Raw genomic sequence first — 24207 nt, forward strand, 5'->3', positions numbered from 1 at the left:
ATTTAGGTAGAAAGCAGCCCCTGTTAGAGCACTCTCAACACCAGAGACACTTTAGATCTGCTCACCTCAAATGTCTGTTTTTCTATCAAAATTTTTAAGCATAGGATTAGCACAGTGCTATCCTCGCCGAGATAGAAAATGATAAAGTCTCTTGCAATTTATACAGCAAAGTCTTTAAGCACAGGACAAGTACAGTGCTGTACTAGGTGAGCAGATCTAGAGTGTCGCTGGTGTTGAGAGTGCTCTAACAGGGGCTGCTTTCTACCTAAATTTGAGAACTACCCAGAGATCTCTTCTTCTTTTTTGCATAATTTATGCGGCACTCTATGCCTGAAAGGGTTTTGTTTTGATATATATATATATATAGAGAGAGAGATATATCACAAAAATCCAAGTTGCCTTGCATAGAGACGCCTGCTCAGTTGGGAATATAGCCATTGTTTATTGCAGCTAATATGCACAGCCCGTTTAAAACCACACAACCAAAACGCCAAACATGTTACGGGCTCCATGCCCTTGTTCACTGGCTGCATGCACAAAGTCCCAGCAGCTGTGTGGAATCATAGCTTTAACCCCGCCCAAGTGGGACGTTCTCAAGCACAGTGTGTTTCCCATTCTGCCCAGAATGACTGCTTAATATTAAAGGGGGCATCAAGAGTAAAAAAAAACAACAACAAAAACAGTTATTTTTCCCAAGTTGTGCATCTCCAAACATCAGTACTGACAAGCGTTGTAGAACGTTCATTATTTTGTGATTTCTTAATTGCGATTCCTCAAAAATCGCAATTAAGAAATCGCAAAAGCCAACAATGATGCACGTGCCTGTAAGTACCATAACAAATTCATTCAGAGTCATCCTCACTCAGCATCTTTACCCGAAACGGTATCTCTCTAGAACAGTAGCTGATCTAGGTAAGTTATCAAGTCAATTATTTTAGCAATTTTTCAAATGTATTTAATCCAGGTGCATCCTTTTGGCTCAACCCTTAAACAGTTCTGTGTATCCTCAAATAGACTTCACAACAGTAAACATTAGAATCACCTTGAAATGATGCACATCTGTGAAAATTGAAATATAGTACAAGAGCACACCTTCAACACAATAATACTTATCCACTTACAGAAAACAGTGTAGAAAAGCAGGGACAGGTTCACCAACATCCATGGCTTGGGCAGCAAAGCAAACCAGTATTAACTCCTTCCACAAATACACTAAAACAAAACCACATCCTCTTCTGAAAGTTACTTCAGGTAAAAGCATGAATGCTATACTGTGATTCAATTCCAGAAAGCTGTGCAATAGACATGGGCACCTAAAAGTGAATGCATGTGCCTGCAGGATGAAAACATGATCCAGAAATAAAATCATTGATCGCACACTGTGGGTTCACCAGCTCACTACGGGCCCGATTCACAGAACTAACTTAAGACAAAATCCTAAACTTACTACTTTTGGTATTCACAGAAGGCATTTAGTAGTAGTAAAGTTAGGATTTTGTCTTAGGCCTGTCTTAAGTCTGTCTTAAGTCTGTCTTCTGTGAAACTTAAGACAAAGTCCTAACTTTACTACTACTAAATGCCTTCTGTGAATACCAAAAGTAGTAAATTTAGGATTTTGTCTTAGGTTAGTTCTGTGAATCGGCCCCTACGTGAGCATCATCAAGAAGAAAGTAATGCCGAGTAGTGAGTAGTATATCAAACGGCCTCTTTCCATCAATTACACTAAAATGGTGGCAAACCTGGCTGGAATGCTGGAATGCAAATCATGCATTTCAGTGCAATCTCAAAATGGAAGATCTCCAAACAAGATCCAATGCCTTGTATAATCTGTCACAGACCTGGTCAGAACTCACCAACAAGAAATGCAGCAGTGCAAAAGTAAGTTGGGTTGAATGAGCCTCATCCACCAACTCTCCAACTGTCACCTAGAGAATTTCCAAGTAGAGAGACTGCACATAGTCCTTGTGAAAGAGGGAGAAATCCAGGGATGCAATAAATAAATACCACAGGACCATCAAGTGAATCACATTACAGTATGTCTCAAGCCCCAAGATGACATCATCAAATAATGAACATTCCACAACGCTTGTCAGTACTGATGCTTGGAGATGCACAACTTGGGAAAAATAACTGGTTTTGTTGTTGTTTTTTTTACTCTTGATGGCCCCTTTAATATTAAGCAGTCATTCTGGGCAGAATGGGAAAATGCTTAGAAGCTGGGTGAGATAAATAGGCAATGGTGAATTTATTGCTAGAATAGTCAATGTTATGAACTTTCTAAGACTACAACAACTAACAAGAATTTTCACAAATACTATTGGATCTAAACCCTAGGAAATCAAGTGACTGGAAAACAACAGCAATCTTGAAATAATTTCCACACTTTCAGCAGCAGAAACAAGTCCAAAAAATGAGTCCGTTACGCTTGTGGAACTTTCCTTGGTTATTGACCCAATAAAGTGGAGATGCAAGTGGGAAATGTAACAGAAAGCAAGAACTATTGGCCTGTCTTTAAAAAAAAGTAAATAATAATTTTCTCTACAGGAATCTTGTCATACAGATTAGATAGCATAGTGAGTAGTGTGTGCCATGTATTTCTGTACAGAATTTTTCTTGGCTTAACAATAGTGCGGCCACCTCCCCTTCTGTGTTCTCTATTTTTGTAGATTATTTTTTAACCTGCAGAAAGCCCATTAAAGTTATTTACTGTGTTGTCACCAAACCTTGTTTCAGTAAATTGGACCCGATGAAACATATTGTCACTAGTCAGATGATCTGAGTCACAGGTATCATGTTTTGTGGGGTGCCTTCAAATGTAATTATATTAGTTTATAAGGCCCACAATGGGGGTAAATTATAACATTGCTTCTGAAAGGACCAATGATGGAGGTCATATGGTAGCCCTAGTGTGATCCTTCCCTTGTGATGTCTTGTTATGAGAGAGATGCTGATCATAAGCACATTGTAGGAAAAAGCACTGATTAACCAGACTTTTCCCAAATTCTTTCCAGATTTACACAGTAAGAAGCAAATCCAATACTCACGATGAGGTTCGGCAATGGGACTTAAACCACCAAAAATGACGCCATCTACTCCAAAAAAGATAATCACATCGATCGTCTGGAACCACAGCCCTAAAAGTCCTTGGGTCCAAAGGTAATAAACGACTCCTGCCCAGAGACAGGTTTGAAACTCCACTACCACGGGACCAGCCCTAGTAGGGCGCAGGTTTTAACGAGTATTGACAAAAGCATATCAAAGTGTGATAATCTAACCACAACTGACAGTCTCAACACGGTCTCTTCTTCCACTCTTAATACACAAGCCACTGATTCTTCTTGCAGCTCCTATCAAACAATGGGAGAAAAAGGAACGGGATCCGCAGACGGCCTAACGGACAATCTAGCTCATATGACATATAGTCAAGATCAGCAAGAGCTTTCTCATTCTTACCAATTTTCAGACTTCTGGCAGGCAAAGGCCACTACCACTCCACAAATCAGCAACAAAGGGGCCAATCGATTAGACTAAGACAAGCTCTGGGAATCCTTACTGGACGCCATGCAGCTCTCTGTCAAGTCAATGCTGTACCACTCTGACAAGATGGATGTTCAACTTTCCATCCTTAACTCAGTGGCCACCACATCTCAAACATCGACAGTAGACTGGCAGACACGAACAACTTGATCAAAAGGGCCCAGGCAGATACGTATCTGGCCCCAACTCACTGTACCTGTTTCGCCTTAGTTGACACACTCTACACTCTTCCAGTGGTTATGGAGGACATCCTAGCAGACATCTGAAGAGTAGCAAAAATCCCCTGTAAACAATCTCAGGATGCTGAAACAAACAGCCCTCGACGGGTGCATCCTACTCCGAGAAAGAAAAGGTCAAGATAGGATGGGAAAAGGGACCCCCACATAATCTTCAAAAGGAAAAACGACTAGACAATCACTTAAACAACAGGCAGACAATCACTACCGAAAAAAGCAGAAGACCAAAAGTGTGAGGATTCTGGAAGTCACAATATAATAGAGCATATCAGGGGTGTCGAGCACAGTTTGACCATCCTTCGGAGGGATCCTCACCAACAAATCCTGAATCAAAGGTTTCTGATAAACCTGATGCTACGAGGAATGAGGACCACAAACCCAGTCGCAAACAAAGAGAAAGGGAAGAAAGACGAAAAAGGCACAGGTTTCATAAAACTGGGGACAAAAAGACATGCTACGAGTATCTCAATGGAAGCACTGTACCCAGAAGGAGATAAAGCAAGCTATCTGAAAACCCCAAAAGTAGGCGATTCAGACACCAAATATGAAAATACAGAGGATGAATTAACAGAGCCACCCTTAACAGTGTCGGAAGAAACCATAAAGAACGTAAGTACCCGAGCTCCAGCACCCTCTATCAAGAATAGATCAGCAGAGAATCCCATCCCAATGAAAACAGCAGGAGAAAGGAAACCAAGCCCGTCAACTACTCTAGCATCAGGGGATCCAGAACTTAAACTGTATAAGGCGGCGGACGAATAAATAGCGCCACCTACAACAGCACAGAACGCAGACAGTAATCACGTAAGCAGAGTACCAGTTATTACCATCAAGGAAAGGTCCGGAGAAGCAGCAATTTTAAGGAAATCATTCACCATAACCAGGACAGGCCAAAGAGATCTCTAACATACACATTCCAATGTGCATGCTGAAGAGGAGACATCTATTAAGGCAACACCCTTAACCGCCAACCAACCACAACTTAAAAATTATTCAATTCTGTTTATCCCCGAATATAAGTGCAGAGGCAGTGGGGATATCCTTAACAGAGGGAATATAATACAAGTGATTCAAGCAATTGGAAATCTGGCAGACATAAACACACATGATCTCAGAATAATTGCATTCAAAAGCATCAAGGGAATTTCAGACAGAGAAATAACCAAGAGAATCTGGTTCTCAGAGGAAGTAGCAAGGTGGATTTTAGCAGAAGAACCCCAACTAAAAGCTTGGGGGTTAAAAATACAACTCGAACAAAAGCCGGGCTATCCGCATCCATTAATCCCAATTAAAAGAGAGCAAGGGTACTCAGCTCCTGCTTCTGCTGGCACACAATCGCAATCTGTGTTGAAATGCACCCGTAGCACGGACGCTCATCCAGCCGATAGGAAAGACCAACAGCAAATACTCCAGTCAGAAAATTGGTCATGGCTAGCAAAGACCATAAATCGACAAGACGAGTGCACTTGACTCAGGACAAAACAAACGATGAACAGCCTTTACGACGCGGCTGTTACACCGCCGTGCCGTTACAACATGGTCTTTTCAACGCAAGTCGTTACCACGACTTGCGCTGGAGGGCGCTGCAGGACAAGGAATTTTTTAATTTACTATCCCACACCTTCCCTACTGTACGTAGGCTGGTGTTGGAATAGTAAATTAAAAAATTCCTAAGTCCGCACCCCCTCCAACGCAAGTCGTGGTAACGACTTGCGTTGAAAAAACCGCGTTGTAACGGCACGTGTTGTAACAGTACGCGTCGTAATGCCGTACATCCAAAACAAACACCTACGAATTTGCTCCTGGAATATAAGTGGTCTGGGCAGCCAAACATTGGATAAAGAACTTCTGGATTATTTTCAAGGCTTTGACCTAATTCTACTCCAAGAGACATGTTTAGAAGAACCCTTCCATTTACTTGGTTTTAAACCCCATCACAGCCCAGCAGTTAAAAGCTCCAAATTTGGACATCTAAAGGTTGGTCTAACAATTTATTCATCAATAAAGAACATAACATCGACTAAAGATGTGGATAGCTTTACATCACCAACAAATGCAATTAAGGCACTTAGAGCGGACATAAGGGAGGGAAATACCAAACAACAACTAATACTCCTAAACATCTACATACACCCTTGCAACAAAATCAAAGGAGCAAAAATAGTGGGGGCAGAGATAACTAGATTATTGACAGAAGAATCCACGACTAATCTGCTACTCTCGGGGGACTTTAATATGAATCTGATGAGGCCACTGAAGAGGGGCGAGCTACTTGATGAGCAATACATCTCCTGGAACATTCCTTGTCAGGAGCCGAGTGCCAAGAAGTGACAAACACCACACGCTAAGAACCTTGTAAAAGACCTGGAACATCTAAGCGCTGTGGCTGTAAGTGGGCGCTTTCCTGGAGACCAGCCCCCGGTGGCAACATTCCACAGCGCAATTTCAAGCACGTTGATAGATTACACTTTTGTATCCTGATCATTCTTCAGCAGGATCACAGGCTTCCAGATTAGTGGCCCAAGATCAAAGCGATCATTTGCCACAAGAATTTTCTACAAGACTATCTAGAACATAATCAGATATGCCAGCAGAGGATCCAGAGTCCATATATACGGACAATTTCAGGAGGTTAAACATTAAAACTAATCCTCCAGAGGAACTATTATCAACAGCAAAGGCAATATGGGAGCAACGGGAACAGACAGACGTAAACAAAAATATGATGGCACACTGGGAACACCTAGCCAAAACATTGGGAGCAGTGAATACGGTAAGTGCTCCTCCAGCTTCAATGACAAGCAGTTTGCCAGTCCGTCAGGAGAACCAATTTTCAAATTTCACAACTTCAAACCTCCACAAGCTCAAGAATACAATAAATAAATACGTAATCATCGACGCACAGGCCATGATCCCATTTCACAAAGGGAGCTATCGCAACTAAAAGCAACAAAGAAAAAAGAAATTTGACAGGCAAAAAGGGATAGGGATGATAACCTGTGGGCGCGGCTGTTGTACAATTCCAAGATGAACAATGGCGCAAGATTTTGGCGAACAATAAACAATAAACAGCTAGGCCAACCTGAATGTGCAAAGAGTAAGTTCTCACCTGTCAGAAGAAACCTTAGTTCGGCAACTGCACCAACACTTTAATGATCCACAGAGGCAGACCTCCAGAAATATACCAGAGGCATCCCCTCTACATTTAAATTTCCCAACTGGAAACAATAATTTTTCATTCACAACTATCCAGATCAAGAATAGGATAGCCAAGGGCAAGAGGGATGGCGCTCCGAGCCCTAACAGGATTCCACCAACTCTATTGAAAATGGACCCGGAATAATGGGCGCCCACTCTACTACCGCTGTATGGCCAAATAGTAGGAGGAGTCGCATCCCAGACTCCTGGTGGGGGTCAATAATATATCCAATACACAAGAAAGGGGATAGGAACTTAGCAAATAGTTATAGGCTTGTGGTCTTAATTGACATTGAGGCGAAATATTACGCTGGCCTCCTTCTGGACGACCTCACTGCATGGGCTGAAGAACAATCAATTATACCAATCAACCAAACATGCTTCTGCTTGGGCACGGGGACAACTACTAACATTCTTGCATTATCCCTACTGATAGACAGGGCTAAAACAGCAAAACTTCCCCTATTCATGTTTTTTATTGACTATTCGTCAGCTTTTGACAAAATCAATAGAAGTAAACTCTGGCACAAACTCAAGGAAATGAAAATACCATCTGCTCTCCTCAACCAGTTAATATTGCTTCACACAAATACTTGGGTCCAAGTGAAGCTAGGGGATGGAAAGTACCTGTCCAGGAAAATTCCAACAACCATGGGGCTTAAACAGGGGTGCGTCCTGGCACCAACGCTCTTCAACCTATTTATGTCTACCCTTTCTTCAGAACTGGATATCTGCAATTCTCATTCGCCAAAACTGTGAGGGCTGTTACTTTCTAACGTCTTGTACGCAGATGATCTCTTACTGGTCAGCTACACCCCTATTGGCCTCCAACACGTATTGGACACAACAAGTCAATATTCAATATCTAATAGATTAACCATTAATCACGAAAAAACAAAGGTTATGAGGATACATCCAAAGAAGGAAACCTCTAAATATTGCTGGTATATGGCAGATTCACCAATCAAAGTAGTTGACCAATATAAGTATCTAGGAGTGATGATGGATAATAAGGGGACTTTCAATTTACAAAAAGAAGCAATTAAAAGAAAAGGCAACACGATCGCGGTAGCCATAAAATTGATCAAACAAAAACAGCTGGCCCTAGCCTTTTTCCACTGGTACAAGTCTGGCAAGCGAAACTCATCCCGGCAATCACTTATGGGAGTGAATGTCTGAGGGGAAGAGATGCACTCACTTTGGATAGAACTGTCTCAAAAGCTGCCAGGATAATATTTAATTTACCAAGGTACGTCTCTCCAGCCCAAATAAGGCTAGAATTCGGCATGCAAAGTCAAGAAATAGCCCGCAAAGGAGCCTATGCTAAGAGCTGGTATAGGATATAAAAATCTGAAGCAGGCACACTGAACTCACATTTATGGAACAAAATACACCTAAATAGGGAGTGTGCAGCTAGGACCTATTTGACAGCATCAATAGATTGTATGGTACTCAAGGAACTTTGAGCCGCCTCGGGGTTCTACCATTGTTTTAACCCGTTGGCTGCTGCCGTCGGCCATTGTCCGACGGCAGCACTACCTCGCTGGTGCTGTCGTCGCCCAATGGCCAATGCGACCGCGCCCATTTTTTTAAACGGCCGCACTGCCGCAAAAAAGCGGAAGCAGCCAACGGGTTAAACAAATTGTAAACAAGACAGTGAAAAAGCTACCACTAGTAGAAGACAAGGCGATACTTACAGAAAGAGCCCACAGATGGTTTGTGGTCCACAGCTATGATAAATCGTCTCCACAACCATACTTAGGCACGGGTTTCAATAGAAAGAAGAAAGAAATATATCTTCACTTTCGATTGGGTATTTTACCATCTTTACCGCATCTTCCCCCGTGGAAGCGACTACAGGGTTAGTCAATATGCCGCCTATGTGAGGATGCTAATGAAAGTGGATTACACCTATTATGTATATGCAGAAATTTACAGGCCAAATGGCGACAGTTACTAAAACCGCTCCTTGTGAGTAAGCGGATAAGAACCTGCAGACACGCTGTGAAGGCATGTTTGGGAGGTGGTGATATACAGCTAGCGTTTCGCTTTGTGACATTTTGTGGTCACTCAACACCCAGAAGATACATGCTTAAGTAGAAAAGCCAAGCAATTTTCCTTTGTTGCTCTTAACAACCTACCGATGACTGAACAGTCCCTCTCTCCTGGAGAATTGAGCCTTGCTTTTCTTAACTAATGGTCTGTGCAAACAATTACTGACAACTGATTCACGCATGTCAATATAACTCATGAAAGTTCTTATATGTTTTTATATTTAAAAAAATGGTTTTAGAATATGAACTATGCTGCTACTACGTTTTTATATGGAAATTGTAAAGGTTTTAATTAACCAAACAATAAATATTACTTACTGTAAGAAGCAAATGAATATAAAAACAAGACAGTTTTTAGGGCTCGGACTCCTTCCCAGTGAAACTGGGAGGAGTTTCGAGAACTAATGTTAAAGGAGAAAAAAAAGAAGAAGTATCTCCTAGGGCCTTGGAGAGAGAAATTCCAGACATTCCTTAGCGTTTTCTGTCATCTGGTCAGTGATTCGTCTTCCTTGTGTTTTCGTTTTAATAGGCTTGAAGTGATAGGGTAAATGTAGTTTTGTTCCGCCATTTTGAGGCATATTTCGTGCGTGCTCGCGCAAAGAAGTACATAAATTGTAATTAGGAGCTGTCAGGGTGCCTCCGTTAGTGAATGCAGATGGCCGGGCGCGTTCACAATTCTGCAGCGCTCAGCGCGCAGCTTCCTTGTTAGGTCCCGGAAGCACTTTTTTTTCTGGATATTTTTGTTTTGGATCCATTTCACGGCAGTGAGCCTGGGAAGGGTGCCTGCCGCCGCCTCGCCTCACAGTACCGGGCGCACGGGGAGGAGCGCGCAATCACCGCCGTCGCTGCTGGAAGCTGGCCCCCCTCCCGCTGCCTGAGGGCCCCCCTCTCCGGCCGGAATGCAGGCGCGGACCCTGAGCAGGACTGCAATGTTTCATCCCAGCTCCTGGCGTTTCAGTGAAACTTCATAAAGCAAAGTCCATTGGTAGTGACTCGTGTGTGCACACGTCACGCATGTGTGGTTTGGCGCTGCTGTGCTGTGTGTACCGGCCTCGTTCCCCTGCACACTGCACGTCCGCGACACTTCACGCCGGAGCGGCCCTCCCGTGACCCCCGGGGCGCCCAGAAACCTGGGGCGTTTCGGTGCAGTTCACAGGTGCAGTTGCACCTATCTGTTGTGCACAGGAGCACGCGTTCCTGTTCAAAGCCGGTGAGAGGAAATGCGCGCCCTTCAAATGCACAGAACTCCCCTGGCACACTTTAGGGGGGTGCGCCCATACGGTGCAGGTGGTCGTAGGTTAAAGCCGCATGTGCAGAGCTGTGCGTGCACCCCGGGACACAGCTGGGCCTGTGCCCCAAGGCACCTGGTGCTGGACAGCCCAGGGAGGCCCCCGGGTGTGCACAGAGGTCACAGTTCACCAGGAGCAGAGGCCCCGTGTCTCACCTCTTCTGACTGTGCACTAACTGCACAGATACGCGGCGGTGGCACTGGTCGCACGAGCCAGCATAGCGTCTTCATCCTCGGCGCAGCATCACCTTCCAAGGACCGTGTAACGCGCATTGCGCTGTGCACCGCCGGGCGCGCGCACCCCCTGGCGCACCATCCCCAATGGTCAGCTTGCGCACAGGCCCAATTTTAGGATTTCGCAGTGGGTCATCTCGGGCCTTATTTACAAGGCTCTTGCGCCGCTGGTCCGTCATTTTACCCATATTAACAGTGAGGCACCGGCGGCGCAAGGGACTTGTAAATAAGCCCCCTCACGTTTTTCATCCTTTGGCTGCGCACTTTTTATAAAGCTGTTACTGTGAATGGAGCGAAACACCCTGAGCTAGGCGCACCTTCATCGTTGTGCAGAGAACGCTGCTACAGGTGTGCAAATGGAGGTGTGCACGCACATTAGTGCACACGTAAAGGCTTCAGGGTGCCACGGGGGGCTTCCTCGCGTTTGGTGGCACCCGCCACGAGCATCGGCCGTGGGGCACCCTTTCACCCCCCTCAGTGCCCCTCGTCCCGTGCGCATAAAGCACGGTTACTCCTACGTATCCGGCCCGTGCTCTGCTCCGCGCGCTTCGGGCCTGTGGTGCTCACGAGGGAAGGCGAGCGGCCTATTTATCCGGCCGGCGCTCCTCGTCCGGACAGTGACACGTGCACGAGAGCGTCATTTAAGCAGCTGACAGGAGTGTAGGGTATGAGATAAGATAACAACACAGGAAGGGTCCGCGTATCCAGAGGGATGAGGGCCGGTGACAGACAGACAGACGTACAGATAAACGGTTGTCAGTCACCCACCTGTCCAACGCCCTCTTAGCCTCTTTATTCACCAGATCAAAGGCGTGCGAGGGAAGCGCCGGCCACATGCAGGCGATGCCAGCGGGTCATTAATGTGCCAGTTGCCGAGACAAGATTATGACACTCTTCCTTACATGACTAAAGGTAGACAGGCTGTAGACAGGCGCAGATTAGCACACACACCCCTCTCCGCCCTCCCGGGTCCCGGGTCCCCCCTGCCCTGGTTTGACGTAAATCTGATTTTCCCAGCGCGAGTTAGCGCCCAGCGTCGTAGTTGCTTCTGACAGGCACAGCCGATCAGTGTGAATTCCCTTCTGAAACATTTCTTTTGGTAAGGTTTTTTTAGAGCTTTATATAGCGCGCACTAGCCCCGAGGCATCGGGTATCAGAGCGCTTTACATAGCACCGTTTTCGTTACAGACACATTCATTTTTGAGAGGTGCGGGGAGATGACCTGATCTGCCCAGAATCACAGGACGTAGAGCGTCTCTGCCGAGACTCCAACCAGTCCCCCAGCTTCGAGGTCCGCCGCTCTGGCCACAAGGCTACACCCTCTCCCCTAAAATTGTTTAAAATACTTTTTTCCTTTAATTTATTTTAATGTGGGTGATGTGTGAGAGCTTATTACAGATATTCTGCAGAGTCATGTGTTTATGTTTAATGCAACCTCCGTAAAAAAGTTTTATTTATATCAAAATAGGACATGATGTGTGAGAAATGGGAGGGGCTCGCTCAGATTATTTGCAGTAATATTAGTGGGCCGCTGCTGGGTCACATTATCCAAGAATATTCGATGTAAACACGTTTATAATCTGGACGTGGGACTGTGCACTGTCAGTGGCCTGGCCAAAGAGGGCATGAAAGAGATGAAATTGGATCATAAATTCAAAGCTGTTCCAAAAAGCGGCCCCCAAGATGCGTTTTGCCCAGAGCCCCCAAAATCCTTTGATGTCCCTGAACCGAGGCCTCTCCCATCAAACTCCCTGCAGCTGTGATCTCATATGGGGTCAAACACAGATACTGCAAGCGAGAAGGGAGCCTCGAACACACCAGCGATGTGATGGCCGCATCCTGGTCTGTCCAAGAGCACACAGCGAGAGAGTCCCAGGTGCGTTTTAAAGAAGGAAAAATGCATTGTACATTTTTTAACCTTCCGCCACCACATGAAGTGTAAAAATTGAGAAATTATAAAAGAGAAGAGCAACCTAGAGCCAGACTTTTTAAACTGAATCTCACTTTGAATCGAAAAAAATATATATTAACCGTAGTGTTTGAGTGGAATTAAAAAGTAAATACATCATTCGCACACTCAAGAACATAACATGCAGCGCCGCAGCTGAGAATATTTTAAGCCACACAAGTCTAACCCCTATGAATAGAGCAGTGTGCATAAACACCGTTTATTTTGGCAAGAATAAGACCAAAGCGACGTTCTCTAGTTTATGAGAATATTTCAAGTTGGTTTTATGCCTAAATTTGACTTTCAGTCTACATCAAAATGTCCTCTAACATGCATCACAGTCGTTACATTTCACTGCAATGGGCCATAACATTGTCAAATAAACTAATGCAATGTTATTGTTTTTAAAGACTGGAAAGAATATTACATTGTTTGAAGTGAACATTTTAATAAAAGTATTTTAACGAGAAATAATACTTAGGCATTTTCCTTGACATACTAATCCACAGTGCATGTGTGCACAGCCGTAGTGAGTAGAGTAGTGAGTAGAGTAGTGAGTAGAGTAGTGAGTAGAGTAGTGATTGGAGTAGTGAGTAGTGTAGTGAGTAGTGAGTGCAGAGTAGTGAGTAGTGAGTGCAGAGTAGTGAGTAGTGAGTGCAGAGTAGTGAGTAGTGAGTAGAGTAGTGAGTAGAGTAGTGAGTAGAGTGGTGAGATCACTGGCAGTACACACCACATGAACACACTCCACAACACATAGCAACAATACATTGGCATTTATAATGCCATTAGCTCAAACTCAAATAAATCCGAGCCCGATTGCATTTCTAATGCTTGTTTAATTAGGTCATAGGAACGAAACTTTCAGTGTAAGAAAATAATCTAATGAACATGTCAGTTTCTCAGGTTGTCCTTAAGAAAATGGGGTAACCCATAAGGTATGGACCTGGGTTTTTCGTAACCATAAGGTATGGACCTGGGTTTTCTATATTAGTTTCTCAGGTGGGCCTCAGCTCACTTATTAATTCACTTAAAGCGGAAAAGCAAGCTAAAGGTGTCACTGAATGCAAGAGTGAAATTCCTATCTCTTTAATAAACTTGAATTGTAGAAGACGAAAAAACTTCTTTGTCTGCAGATGACATAATATAGTAAAGAGCCTGATTCATAAAGATCAAATCAATTTCATTCCAAAAATATGTGGCATAAATAATATTGCTCAATGTTTGACATTTTCACTGTTGCCAAGGGTAAGGATTCACAGCAGTAGTTGTTAAGCGACGATTTGACAACATTTTGAGGTGGTACGTTTGAACACAAGGGATTTGAGTACAACTTTATGAGTGGTTACTGTATCAAAAGAGCATTGCAAGGGTCTGTAAGAATGGAGTTCTTTCTAAGGTTAAAAGGTGGGCTAAGGTTTTTTGCCATCACCATTATCACTCAACCTGGTAACTGTGGTCAAACATATGAAGAATATTAAAAGAGGAAATGTAGGGGGTTTGGAATACAGGATATCAATATAGGAAGACAGCAGGTTCTTTACTGCTGCTTAAGACAAGAGTTATCAATTCCAATTCTGTTCTTTCTCATTCTGTTTTTGGCACAGTTCAGGCTGTACAGCCAATAGGAACAAACAGAGCAGTTCACGTATATCTTGTTCTAGCTAAAATGTTAAAACTGGAAAACTGGGGGATTCTAAACATGTTTAATTGCAACATGCATGCTTTTCCAGAAATTAGAATGTAAGATTCATGCTTACCTGAATGGCATCTGTGGCACACACACTGAGAGAATGTTAACCAATGGCTTGGCAGTTGAAGTTGCAGAGGCATTGTTGAAATAGAATAGGTTTGATTGAACCAAGACTTTAGTGTGGGGGGTATCACTGAACGCTGCACTAAATATCGATTAGCGGTACATACAATAGGACATGATGACATGGTGAGATTGACACACAAAAAAAACTGACAGTGAAGTTCATCTGGGATCCTTGGAAGATAAGGATTATCAAAATGTATGGTTTTATAGATTCACATGACTATTAGAGATTTTCAGAATGTAAGGTAAATTTCCATCATTTTCTGTCGTATTTTTGTTTCATGGGAGTCTTTCCAGGAGGATCTCTTTACTATAAGCTCTTTGTTATATGCCCATGATTATCAGTTGTTGGCAACAATATATATTTAATGTTTTCTCCAATACCAATGAACAGAGATAAGAGATTATGGATTGCAAAGACTTCCATCATATGGCAGAAGATAATTCTACACATTTAGAGATGCAACTCTAAGATAGATGACCTGCGCTGGGAAGTCAAAATGGCCATCTTAGCCTCAATGAAATATTTGTTCTATACATTCCAGCATTTTATCAGAAAATTCAAGGGTATTAGGGATAAATTACTAGGATTATACTTAGCTATGAGTCTGTTTGCTTCCTCCTTTCTGATTCATATATATTTTCTTTATACTAGTGTGTATTGTAATGCTGTAAGCAATACATTGTATTAAGTTGCTGTTTTCTTCTTTGTTATATAGCGGACACTATACAAAAGAAAGTGATAAAAACTTATTGAGAAAGCATGCTTCCGGAAAAAACTCACAGACTGGAATGACGGTATTGAAGCCTATCAGGAAGCCGGAAACAAGGATACTCCAGGCTTGTATTTGACGTCGACTTCTCTTCTCAATGAAAAAGTACAGGGTCAGCTTGAATGGTATTTCAATGGCTCCATAAATGAAGGTGGTCATGTACATGTTCAGCCCAAAACCTGTGATGTTGAGGCTGATTCCATAATAGGAGAATGCCACACCAAACCTATATGAGAGAAGGCAAGAATGCATTGGTAGAAATCTGACTCCACTATCCAAGAATAACAAAAATTTGAGGTCACCATTTTTTATCATATACTCAATATTCCCTTACCATACCAGCCCTGTGTAAAGAGAGATTTTTCTCATTTCTGGAGTGCTAAACAAGTTCACGAATGAGTAATTTGTTTTAGTGTTCTCTTCTTCCGCAATCTTACTGAGTACCTGAGAATAAAGATACACAATAAGTAAAGACTTTTGTTCTCTTCATTGAATTTACATTTGTCTACAGGGCTGAATCTTCATCTCGGTAACTTTGTCTTCATTGATTACAGGTTGCAGAAAAGGCTGACTACAGCATGTTACAAACAAGCTTTGCTCTTCACAGAGAATTGAGCCAGGTTCTACACATCAAAGCTGACTCTACTTACATATGTTTCCCCCAATAATATTTAACATTTCATGTTTTTGGCTACCTTGCAACAGTTTCCAAGGAGCTAGGCCATTTACTAACACATCCTCAACCTGACCTGTTCTGACTGTATGACCGGTGAGCTACCTTTACTTAGCAACAACAAAAACCTGGATAGAGGGGCAAGGCACCCTTCCTCCATATTTGTCTTTGAAAATATCAACATTTTGATTGCACAAACTAATGGTCTCTGCCTCCAAAGCAGAATATCACTGGGCCAGGATTTCAAACTTCTTCAGACTGGCAGGTAGCAACCCCTCCCACCAGTGCTGTGTGACCTTTGTCTGAGGTAAGACCATGATAGTTGATACCTCCCTTAAGAGCTGGGGAGATGTCCCATGCTCTGGGGAAGCCGGTGTGCACTTGGAGTCATTTAACTTGACAGTGAGACCAAGATGTACCATATATAATGTGCTACATTGAACTCAGTCATATGACATCTCTGATCCAATCAATGAGACTTTGGGCCTGATTCAGAGTTTAGTGGACGGGTTACTCTATTACAAAAGTGATAGATATCTGGCTGCCCTAGTGCCAAAGGATCTACTGCACTTGTAATAAGACACACAGGATATCCATCATGTTTGCGACAGAGTAACCAATTTGTGAAACCCTAAATGAAGCTCTATGTTTACAAACATTAATGTAAAGGTGGTACATTGGAAGCTATGTATATATTAAAATGCAAAAATTATGTGATTAGCTCCACCCAAAAAGTTGTTAGCACTCCACTCAAGGTGAATAAGATACGTTTTTATTTGGCACACAAAATTTTCTCTATGTATGTGGGGTATGTATGTGAGTGAGGGTGTCTATCTGTGAGTGTGTGTGTGTGGCATTATAGTTAGCTATATAGGTTTTATAATAAAAAACAATGTAAGTATATCATCCAATTAATATAATTGTTTACTTTATGGTTTACATAATGGAAGGTATTCAGCGAGGTACATCTCCACCCAATTGTCTATAACCTCTGTAATGCTAACCTTTTAGCAACTTGCAGAACTGAAGCATTTCTATGAAATAATCCACATTTAGTAGATATTATTTTTCACTGGGAATCAGGTCCATAACAAACACAGTATCTATGTGGATATTAATGTGATCAGAAATGTATGCATGAGTACATTTACACATGTAAAATACTCATAAGAGTTAGTTACTTTTGTTGAATTGCCCAATTTATGACTTGGTAAGTATTTAGGTGATTGTCAATCCCCTAAACCTTGAATTCCATTTAAAAGAATGAATGACACTTATTTACCTTAACAAGATGTACCTGAAAAATACCACGTGTGATATAGAATTTTAAGTCAATTATTTTACATGTATTCATTAGCCACCAACCAGATCCTGTGCAGAACTCGCCCGTAGCTTTTCAAAATATCTTACAAATATGCTGCAAACACCGATATCACAATGCTTACAGACATGCTGCGATTTGAGCTGTTTGCTAGTCACCCTTACATCACACAATTTTCAACTTTGTACAATGTATCAGATACTTTATTGAACTTCTGGAAAGACATTTCTGCACCTAATAAGTCTCTAGTTTATATAGACATTGTCACTGGCACTATATGACAGCACTAGCATGTGCAGTGAAATCCACAGGTGAATAATGAATTTTAAGAATAAGCTCTAGATTTTATAATATATTTTGGAAAAAGAACTTTGAATTAAGCCACAGTATATTATGTCTTATTAATCTTATGCCTGCAACTCGTACTAGTTGCACTCAGTCTTTACCTTGATTAAAGAAAGTAAAGATTGTACTTACAAGTTTATTTGTAGCTAAACTGTACATCATATAACTTTTACCATAGTAAATCCAAACTGTCTCCAGTACTAAATTATTTCTATTTCTGACATGCAAACATGTACATATAATCATTCTATGGTGTATGTGTCGGTTGGCACCTTACTACCAATTTCATATACTAAAATGATTTAGGGATTTATAGAGTCTAAGGAGCAGTAGCTTGGATGGTGTCACCCATTATATCTTTGAGCTGTCATCAGTGATGTCATCGCTCATGTCATTGAACATGCCATAAGTGATATAATAGGAAGATCTTTATTATCATACCCAACTATAACTCTGCATTAATCTTTATTTTTTTTATTGAATACCTAGTTTTTTTTAACACAAAGTAAGATCTTGTGACCATACCTAACTTCAATGTCACATTAACCTTTGATTTTTATGTGAATTTATGGGGTTTCCTCAATGTAAGATAACAGGCAATGTCACTTTAAGTTTATTTAGTTTTTTACCAGTGAATTTCACAGTTTTTTATGTAAGTTAAGATTTATTTCCTATACCTAATTGTAATGTTTCTTTTACCTTTACTTTCTTTTGTGAATTTTGAGTAGTGTGTTGTTTCCCAACCAAATGGCTGATATCAACTTTATTTTTTTAATTTTTTAATTTCCATTGGTAGCATGGTGCTCCTGCGGCACTCATAGAACTAATGAGAGAGTCCTGCAGGAGTCTTATGTGGTGTTTACTTCCTGATACAGATCCAGTGACATAATCACAGAACCTGTCAGAACATAAAAACAAGTTATGTTTGGTATGTAAGTGTGAGTTTAATTTTACTTTGAACCCAGATGTTTTCTCCTTGGCACAATTAAGCAGGTTTTTTAGGAAGTTTCTGCATTTTATGGCGTGACAGTACCACTAAAACAGGTACTGTGGCATGTTTGACAAAAGAAAAGAGATCTGATTGGTCTTATAAGGTATGTCCCTACATGTTGAGGACACTCTGATCTTTTCAAACCTTTTTTCAATTCCTACAGGAAAAGAGACGTAGTCTGACAAGATGATAAAAAGCAACCTGTACCAGAGCAAGTTTAATTGGGGGTACTGTCAAGAAACACTCACTTAGAACATCTGACAATGCCATCTCAAGTCCTGAACATCCATAGGGATGTAAATCCTCTATACACCAACATGGCAATTTAATATATGATCTGCTCTAAAATGATTGTAGTTAGGGACCAAAGTTCCTCTAATCGAGACAAGTTGGTGTCTGACCACTAGTCACTGTGCAAGAAATCATTTTTTATCTCTTTTTAATCTAAGTTCAAATGTCCTGGTATGTTTTGGAAAATGAATCACCAACAATTAAAAAACTCAAAACAAGTAACAAAAGTTTAAAAATCTAAACAAGGTTCACAGGTTTAAAAATAGGAAAATGTTACATTTTAGCATGCACCATAGTGGACGCAATTGCTTATTAAAAGGTGATGCCACTGTTAAAAGCCCAATGTAAAAGGAAAGAATGATAACAAGGGGTTGGCAGTTTAATAAATTTAAGAGCCCATTTCAGTGGGTTATAAAAGTATTATAAATTCATATACGGACAGAATATTATAATATAATGTTATTACCACTGTAAGAGGTCATACTGACCATTGGAGTTATCAAGAGGCCCAAACGTATAAAAACTAAGCAGGCCTTTAGTGGTCAGAAGTTGTGCACAGGCCGAACATTGTGCAAGGGAGGGGGTTGCCCACCCACAGGCCAGGATAGGGTTAAGTGTGATAGTGCACTTTACAAATTCACTTAACATAAAACGGTTGTAAATTGCCAACAGGTGTCCTGTGTCCACAAAGAGTTTGGAATATGGTGAAATCTGTGCATAGTAGGGGTTTGGCCACTTAAAGGGGCTTGCGTCTCTGAAGGGAGTAGGCTCTCAGTGAAGGGTTGTGCAAAGGGCAAAGGCTTGCACACAAGTGCAGGGTTGGTTGACCACAGTTGATTGGCTGTCTGCAGAAGGTTCTGACCAGGGCAAAAGCTATGCATTGTAGGAGGTGAGTAAGTAGCCTGATGGCGCCAGGTTATTCATTCCAGAGCTTGGATGCTCAATAGGTCAGGCATCTGCCTCCCCATCGAGCCTTTTGTATTCTAGGTATCTGATCTAGACCTTTATTAGCAGATCTAATCCCACGTAACAGTTGCTGTAGAACCGCTGCTCCACACCAAACAGTGTTTTATGTACCAGGCATAATGCTTTAAATTCAATGTGCTGTTGAACTGGCAGCCAATGAAGTGTTCTAATTCTGCTTGAAATCTGATGGTAGTTCAAGATGTTGAACAAAATTCTAGCTGTGGCATTTTGAAGTGATTGTAGTTTAGACGGTTGGCGCTTGTTTATGGTTCCATGATGAAATATTGATTACTAAAACATCGACCTACAAAAATATCGCCACAAATACATCGTCTACAAAAATATCGTAACCATATACTTAAACAAGGATTTACACAAATATCGATATTTTTTTATCGACTACTCTAATATCGTTAACAATTATATCGACTACATAAATATCGACTACTACATTATCGACAATATTTAAAATAACATTACCTTCTACACTAATATCGACAACACTAATATCGACTACCTTTCTACTTATATTAATATAAAAAAAATATCGTCATTTTCTTTATAACCTTATATACACATTACCTTTCTGTTATTCACTTTTTCATAGTTATTTAAATTCAAAAAAAGCTTTTCTAACATATATGTATATACAATATGTATTATTTATTTATATATAATAAGAAAAAATACATTAGTAATATAAAGTATGTATGACGTTACAACACATACTTTTACAACGCATACCTTTACAACGAAATTTTTACAACGCAAAAACCATTACAACGCATGTATTTACAACGCATATTTTTACAACACAGGTACCTTTACAACGCATACCATTACAACGTAAGTATTAGTAAATATATAATAATTTTTATTAATATAAATTATTTAAAATGAATAGATTTTAATTAAATTTAATTTAATTTAATTTAATTTATTTAATTAATATATTAATTTTTATTTTTTACCCTGTACCCCTGTACCCCAAAAACACAAAACTGAGCCTGAACAATAAAAATACCCCTTTACCCAAAAACTAAAAACTGACCCTGACCCCTTAAAATACCCCTTTACCCAAAAAGTAAAAACTGACCCTGAACCCTAAAAATACCCCTTTACACAAAAACTGAAAACTGACCCTGAACCCTAAAAATTCCCCTTTACCCAAAAACTGAAAACGGACCCTGAACCCTAAAAATACCCCTTTTCCCAAAAACACAAAACTGACCCTGAACCCTAAAAATACCCCTCTACCCAAAAACTGAAAACTGACCCTGAACCCTAAAAATACCCCTTTACCCAAAAACTGAAAACTGACCCTGAACCCTAAAAATACCCCTTTACCCAAAAACTGAAAACTGACCCTGAACCCTAAAAATACCACTTTACCCAAAAACTGAAAACTGACCCTGAACTCTAAAAATTCCCCTTTACCCAAAAACTGAAAACTGACCCTGAACCCTAAAAATACCCCTTTACCCAAACACTGAAAACTGATCCTGAACCCTAAAAATACCCCTGTACCCAAAAACGTAAAACTCACCCTGAACCCTAAAAATACCCCTTTACACAAAAACTGAAAACTGACCCTGAACCCTAAAAATACCCCTTTACCCAAAAACTGAAAACTGACCCTGAACCCTAAAAATACCCCTTTACCCAAAAACTGAAAACTGACCCTGCACCCTAAAAATACCCCTTTACCCAAAAACTGAAAACTGACCCTGAACTCTAAAAATTCCCCTTTACCCAAAAACTGAAAACTGACCCTGAACCCTAAAAATACCCCTTTACCCAAACACTGAAAACTGACCCTGAACCCTAAAAATACCCCTTTACCCAAAAACTGAAAACTGACCCTGCACCCTAAAAATACCCCTTTACCCAAAAACTGAAAACTGACCCTGAACCCTAAAAATACCCCTTTACCCAAAAACTGAAAACTGATCCTGAACCCTAAAAATACCCCTTTACCCAAAAACGTAAAACTCACCCTGAACCCTAAAAATACCCCTTTACCCAAAAACTGAAAATTGACCCTAAACCCTAAAAATACCCCTTTACCCAAAAACGTAAAACTCACCCTGAACCCTAAAAATACCCCTTTACCCAAAAACTGAAAACTGACCCTAAACCCTAAAAATACCCCTTTACCCAAAAACTGAAAACGGACCCTGAACCCTAAAAATACCCCTTTTCCCAAAAACACAAAACTGACCCTGAACCCTAAAAATACCCCTTTACCCTAAAAGCCAAAACTGACCCTGAACCCTAAAAATATCCCTTAAAAACCCCCAAACATATTACATTTTAAATATAATTATATACTTACCAATACTTACGTTGTAATGATATGCGTTGTAAAGGTACCTACGTTGTAAAAACATGCCTTGTAAATACATGCATTGTAATGGTTTTTGCATTGTAAAAGTTTGGTTGTAATGGTAGTACGTTGTAAAAGTTGCGTTGTAAAGGTTGTATACCAATATAAACATTACAAAACACTATCATACACTCTTATCGGATTACTTTAAATCACATTTCACTAATTTTAACATTGTAATATATATTTACCATTAAAATAAAACACATATAATACATTTGGTAATAAAAATCGAAAACAATTATTGATGCTACTAACTCTTTACAAAATAACGGCTTTCAAATTCAAACTAATGTTGTCAGCCAATGAATTTAAATTATATTTAATTGAACCAATCAAGTATAACCATTAATTAACTCACTACTATAAATACAATTACAAACTTAACTTTTAATTACCATTTTTTGGCCAAACTTGGAGGGAAACGGTTACCTTGCTGAAAAGAAGAGAATACACACCTACTACAACGACTACAACACAACATACTACAACTCAAGTAAGTCAAGTCCCATTTCATTTATCATATAAACCTGTCGAAAAGTAGCTTAACTCCCTAAACTAAAAACATGGAGGCATATTACCAACAACTAGCGATAATTTTTGTCTCTAACTTGTTTAGAGACAAAAATTATCGCCGCACATCGGCGATTTTTATCGCAGATAAACCTTGCTATTAGCAAGGTTTATCGCAAATGCGATAAAAAACGGCCGCAATGCATGAATATCGCTGAAAAGTCAGCGATATTCATGCATTATCGAGCAAATGCTCTTAGCCATGTTATCCACCTCCCATTGGATAACACGGTGAAGAACTGCTCAGGGCAGGTGTTAGCTTTTGGAGATATTCGCGCTTAGCGCGAATATCTCCAAAAGTTGGTAATAGGAGATAGCGATGTTAGCGACTGTTTACAGTCGCTAACATCTTGGCACGCCCACTTTGCATGTCATTAGTGATAAATATCACTGACATGCAAAGCGGGGCCCAAGATGGTCGCTATCTCCTATTAGCTGTCACTAACTGGTGTTAGCGACAGCTTGGTAATAGGGAGATAATTTTATCTCCGCTTTCTTGGCTTTTAAAGCCAAAAAAGCGGAGATAAACCCCCTTGATAATATGCCCCATTGTCTTTATATTTGTTTAAATATAACTACAACATCCTATCAACAACCACCACAAGATAATAATTAAATGAAATTATGAACTGCCTTATCCATGTCTACTTAGAAAGCTTTTAAATAATTTTAAAAAGTTGCAAAGTAAAGTTGCAAAAGACTTGATATGTTATTACCTACTAATATACCCTAATACAATAAATAACACAAATTAACTTTCTTTTACAGAATATACAAACTTCATCTACCAATCTACAACTAAACTAACAACATCTTCTACTTTATTAAGTAAGTATACCCACTGTGTCTATTAATAATCAGAAAGAAAAAATAAACAACTATAAAACGAAATCATTTTTTTGTATTATTCTTTACCACAACTACAGAACATTAAAGAGTGAAAATCTACATATAAGAACAGAAAACATAAAATTAGCAGGAAAACAACATTGTAAGTACGTTTTTGCACTTTTTCCTTTTAACGTACACATCTCAAGAAATGTTTTTCACTTTTACTAAAAAAACATATATATGTCTTCACAGATCTACCTTAGACATGGCAACAGGAGCTACTTTTATTACTTCTCAAAAAGGGAAAATAATGCTGAGCTACATGGGTTACACCTACACCCAAGAAAGAATAAAAGGGAATAAAACTTACTGGAAATGTAGTAAATATTACTCAACTGCATGCTATGGTAGAGCAAAGACTGTTGATAACAATGTTGTAAATGTACATGAGCATAACCACCCACCCAACAGAAGTCGAAGTAAGAGAAGCACTAGAGACATTGAGAGAAGCTAGTACAGGCTCACAAGAAACAAGCACCACTATTTTGAAAAATGTTTTAAGCAAGGTGCCAGAACATGTCACAGGACAGTTACCTTCAATACCCAACTTTAAAAGATTAATTGCTAAAACAAAACGAGATTCTGATCCAACTCCACCAGCACCTGAAACTTTTCAAGACATTAAAATATATCCTGAATATACTATTACACACAATGAAGATAAATTCTTAATGTATGATAACCAC

The 24207-nt window shown here is 40.4% G+C and overlaps 1 protein-coding gene across 1 annotated transcript in view; it reads right to left on the reverse strand.

Annotated features, from left to right (window-relative positions):
* The window catches only part of LOC144766764 (solute carrier family 22 member 7-like), a 383697-nt gene that overhangs the window by 195105 nt on the left and 164385 nt on the right, over positions 1 to 24207 (reverse strand). The window contains exons 6-7 of the mRNA XM_078650508.1: positions 15419 to 15528; positions 15096 to 15310 (exon numbers count right to left, since the gene is read on the reverse strand). Coding sequence (XP_078506634.1) covers positions 15096 to 15310; positions 15419 to 15528 — 325 coding nt within the window. The remainder of the gene's footprint in view (positions 1 to 15095; positions 15311 to 15418; positions 15529 to 24207) is intronic.

The sequence above is a fragment of the Lissotriton helveticus genome, chromosome 1_1 (genome assembly GCF_964261635.1).
Source record: "Lissotriton helveticus chromosome 1_1, aLisHel1.1, whole genome shotgun sequence".
In the NCBI taxonomy this organism is placed as follows: Eukaryota; Metazoa; Chordata; class Amphibia; order Caudata; family Salamandridae; genus Lissotriton; species Lissotriton helveticus.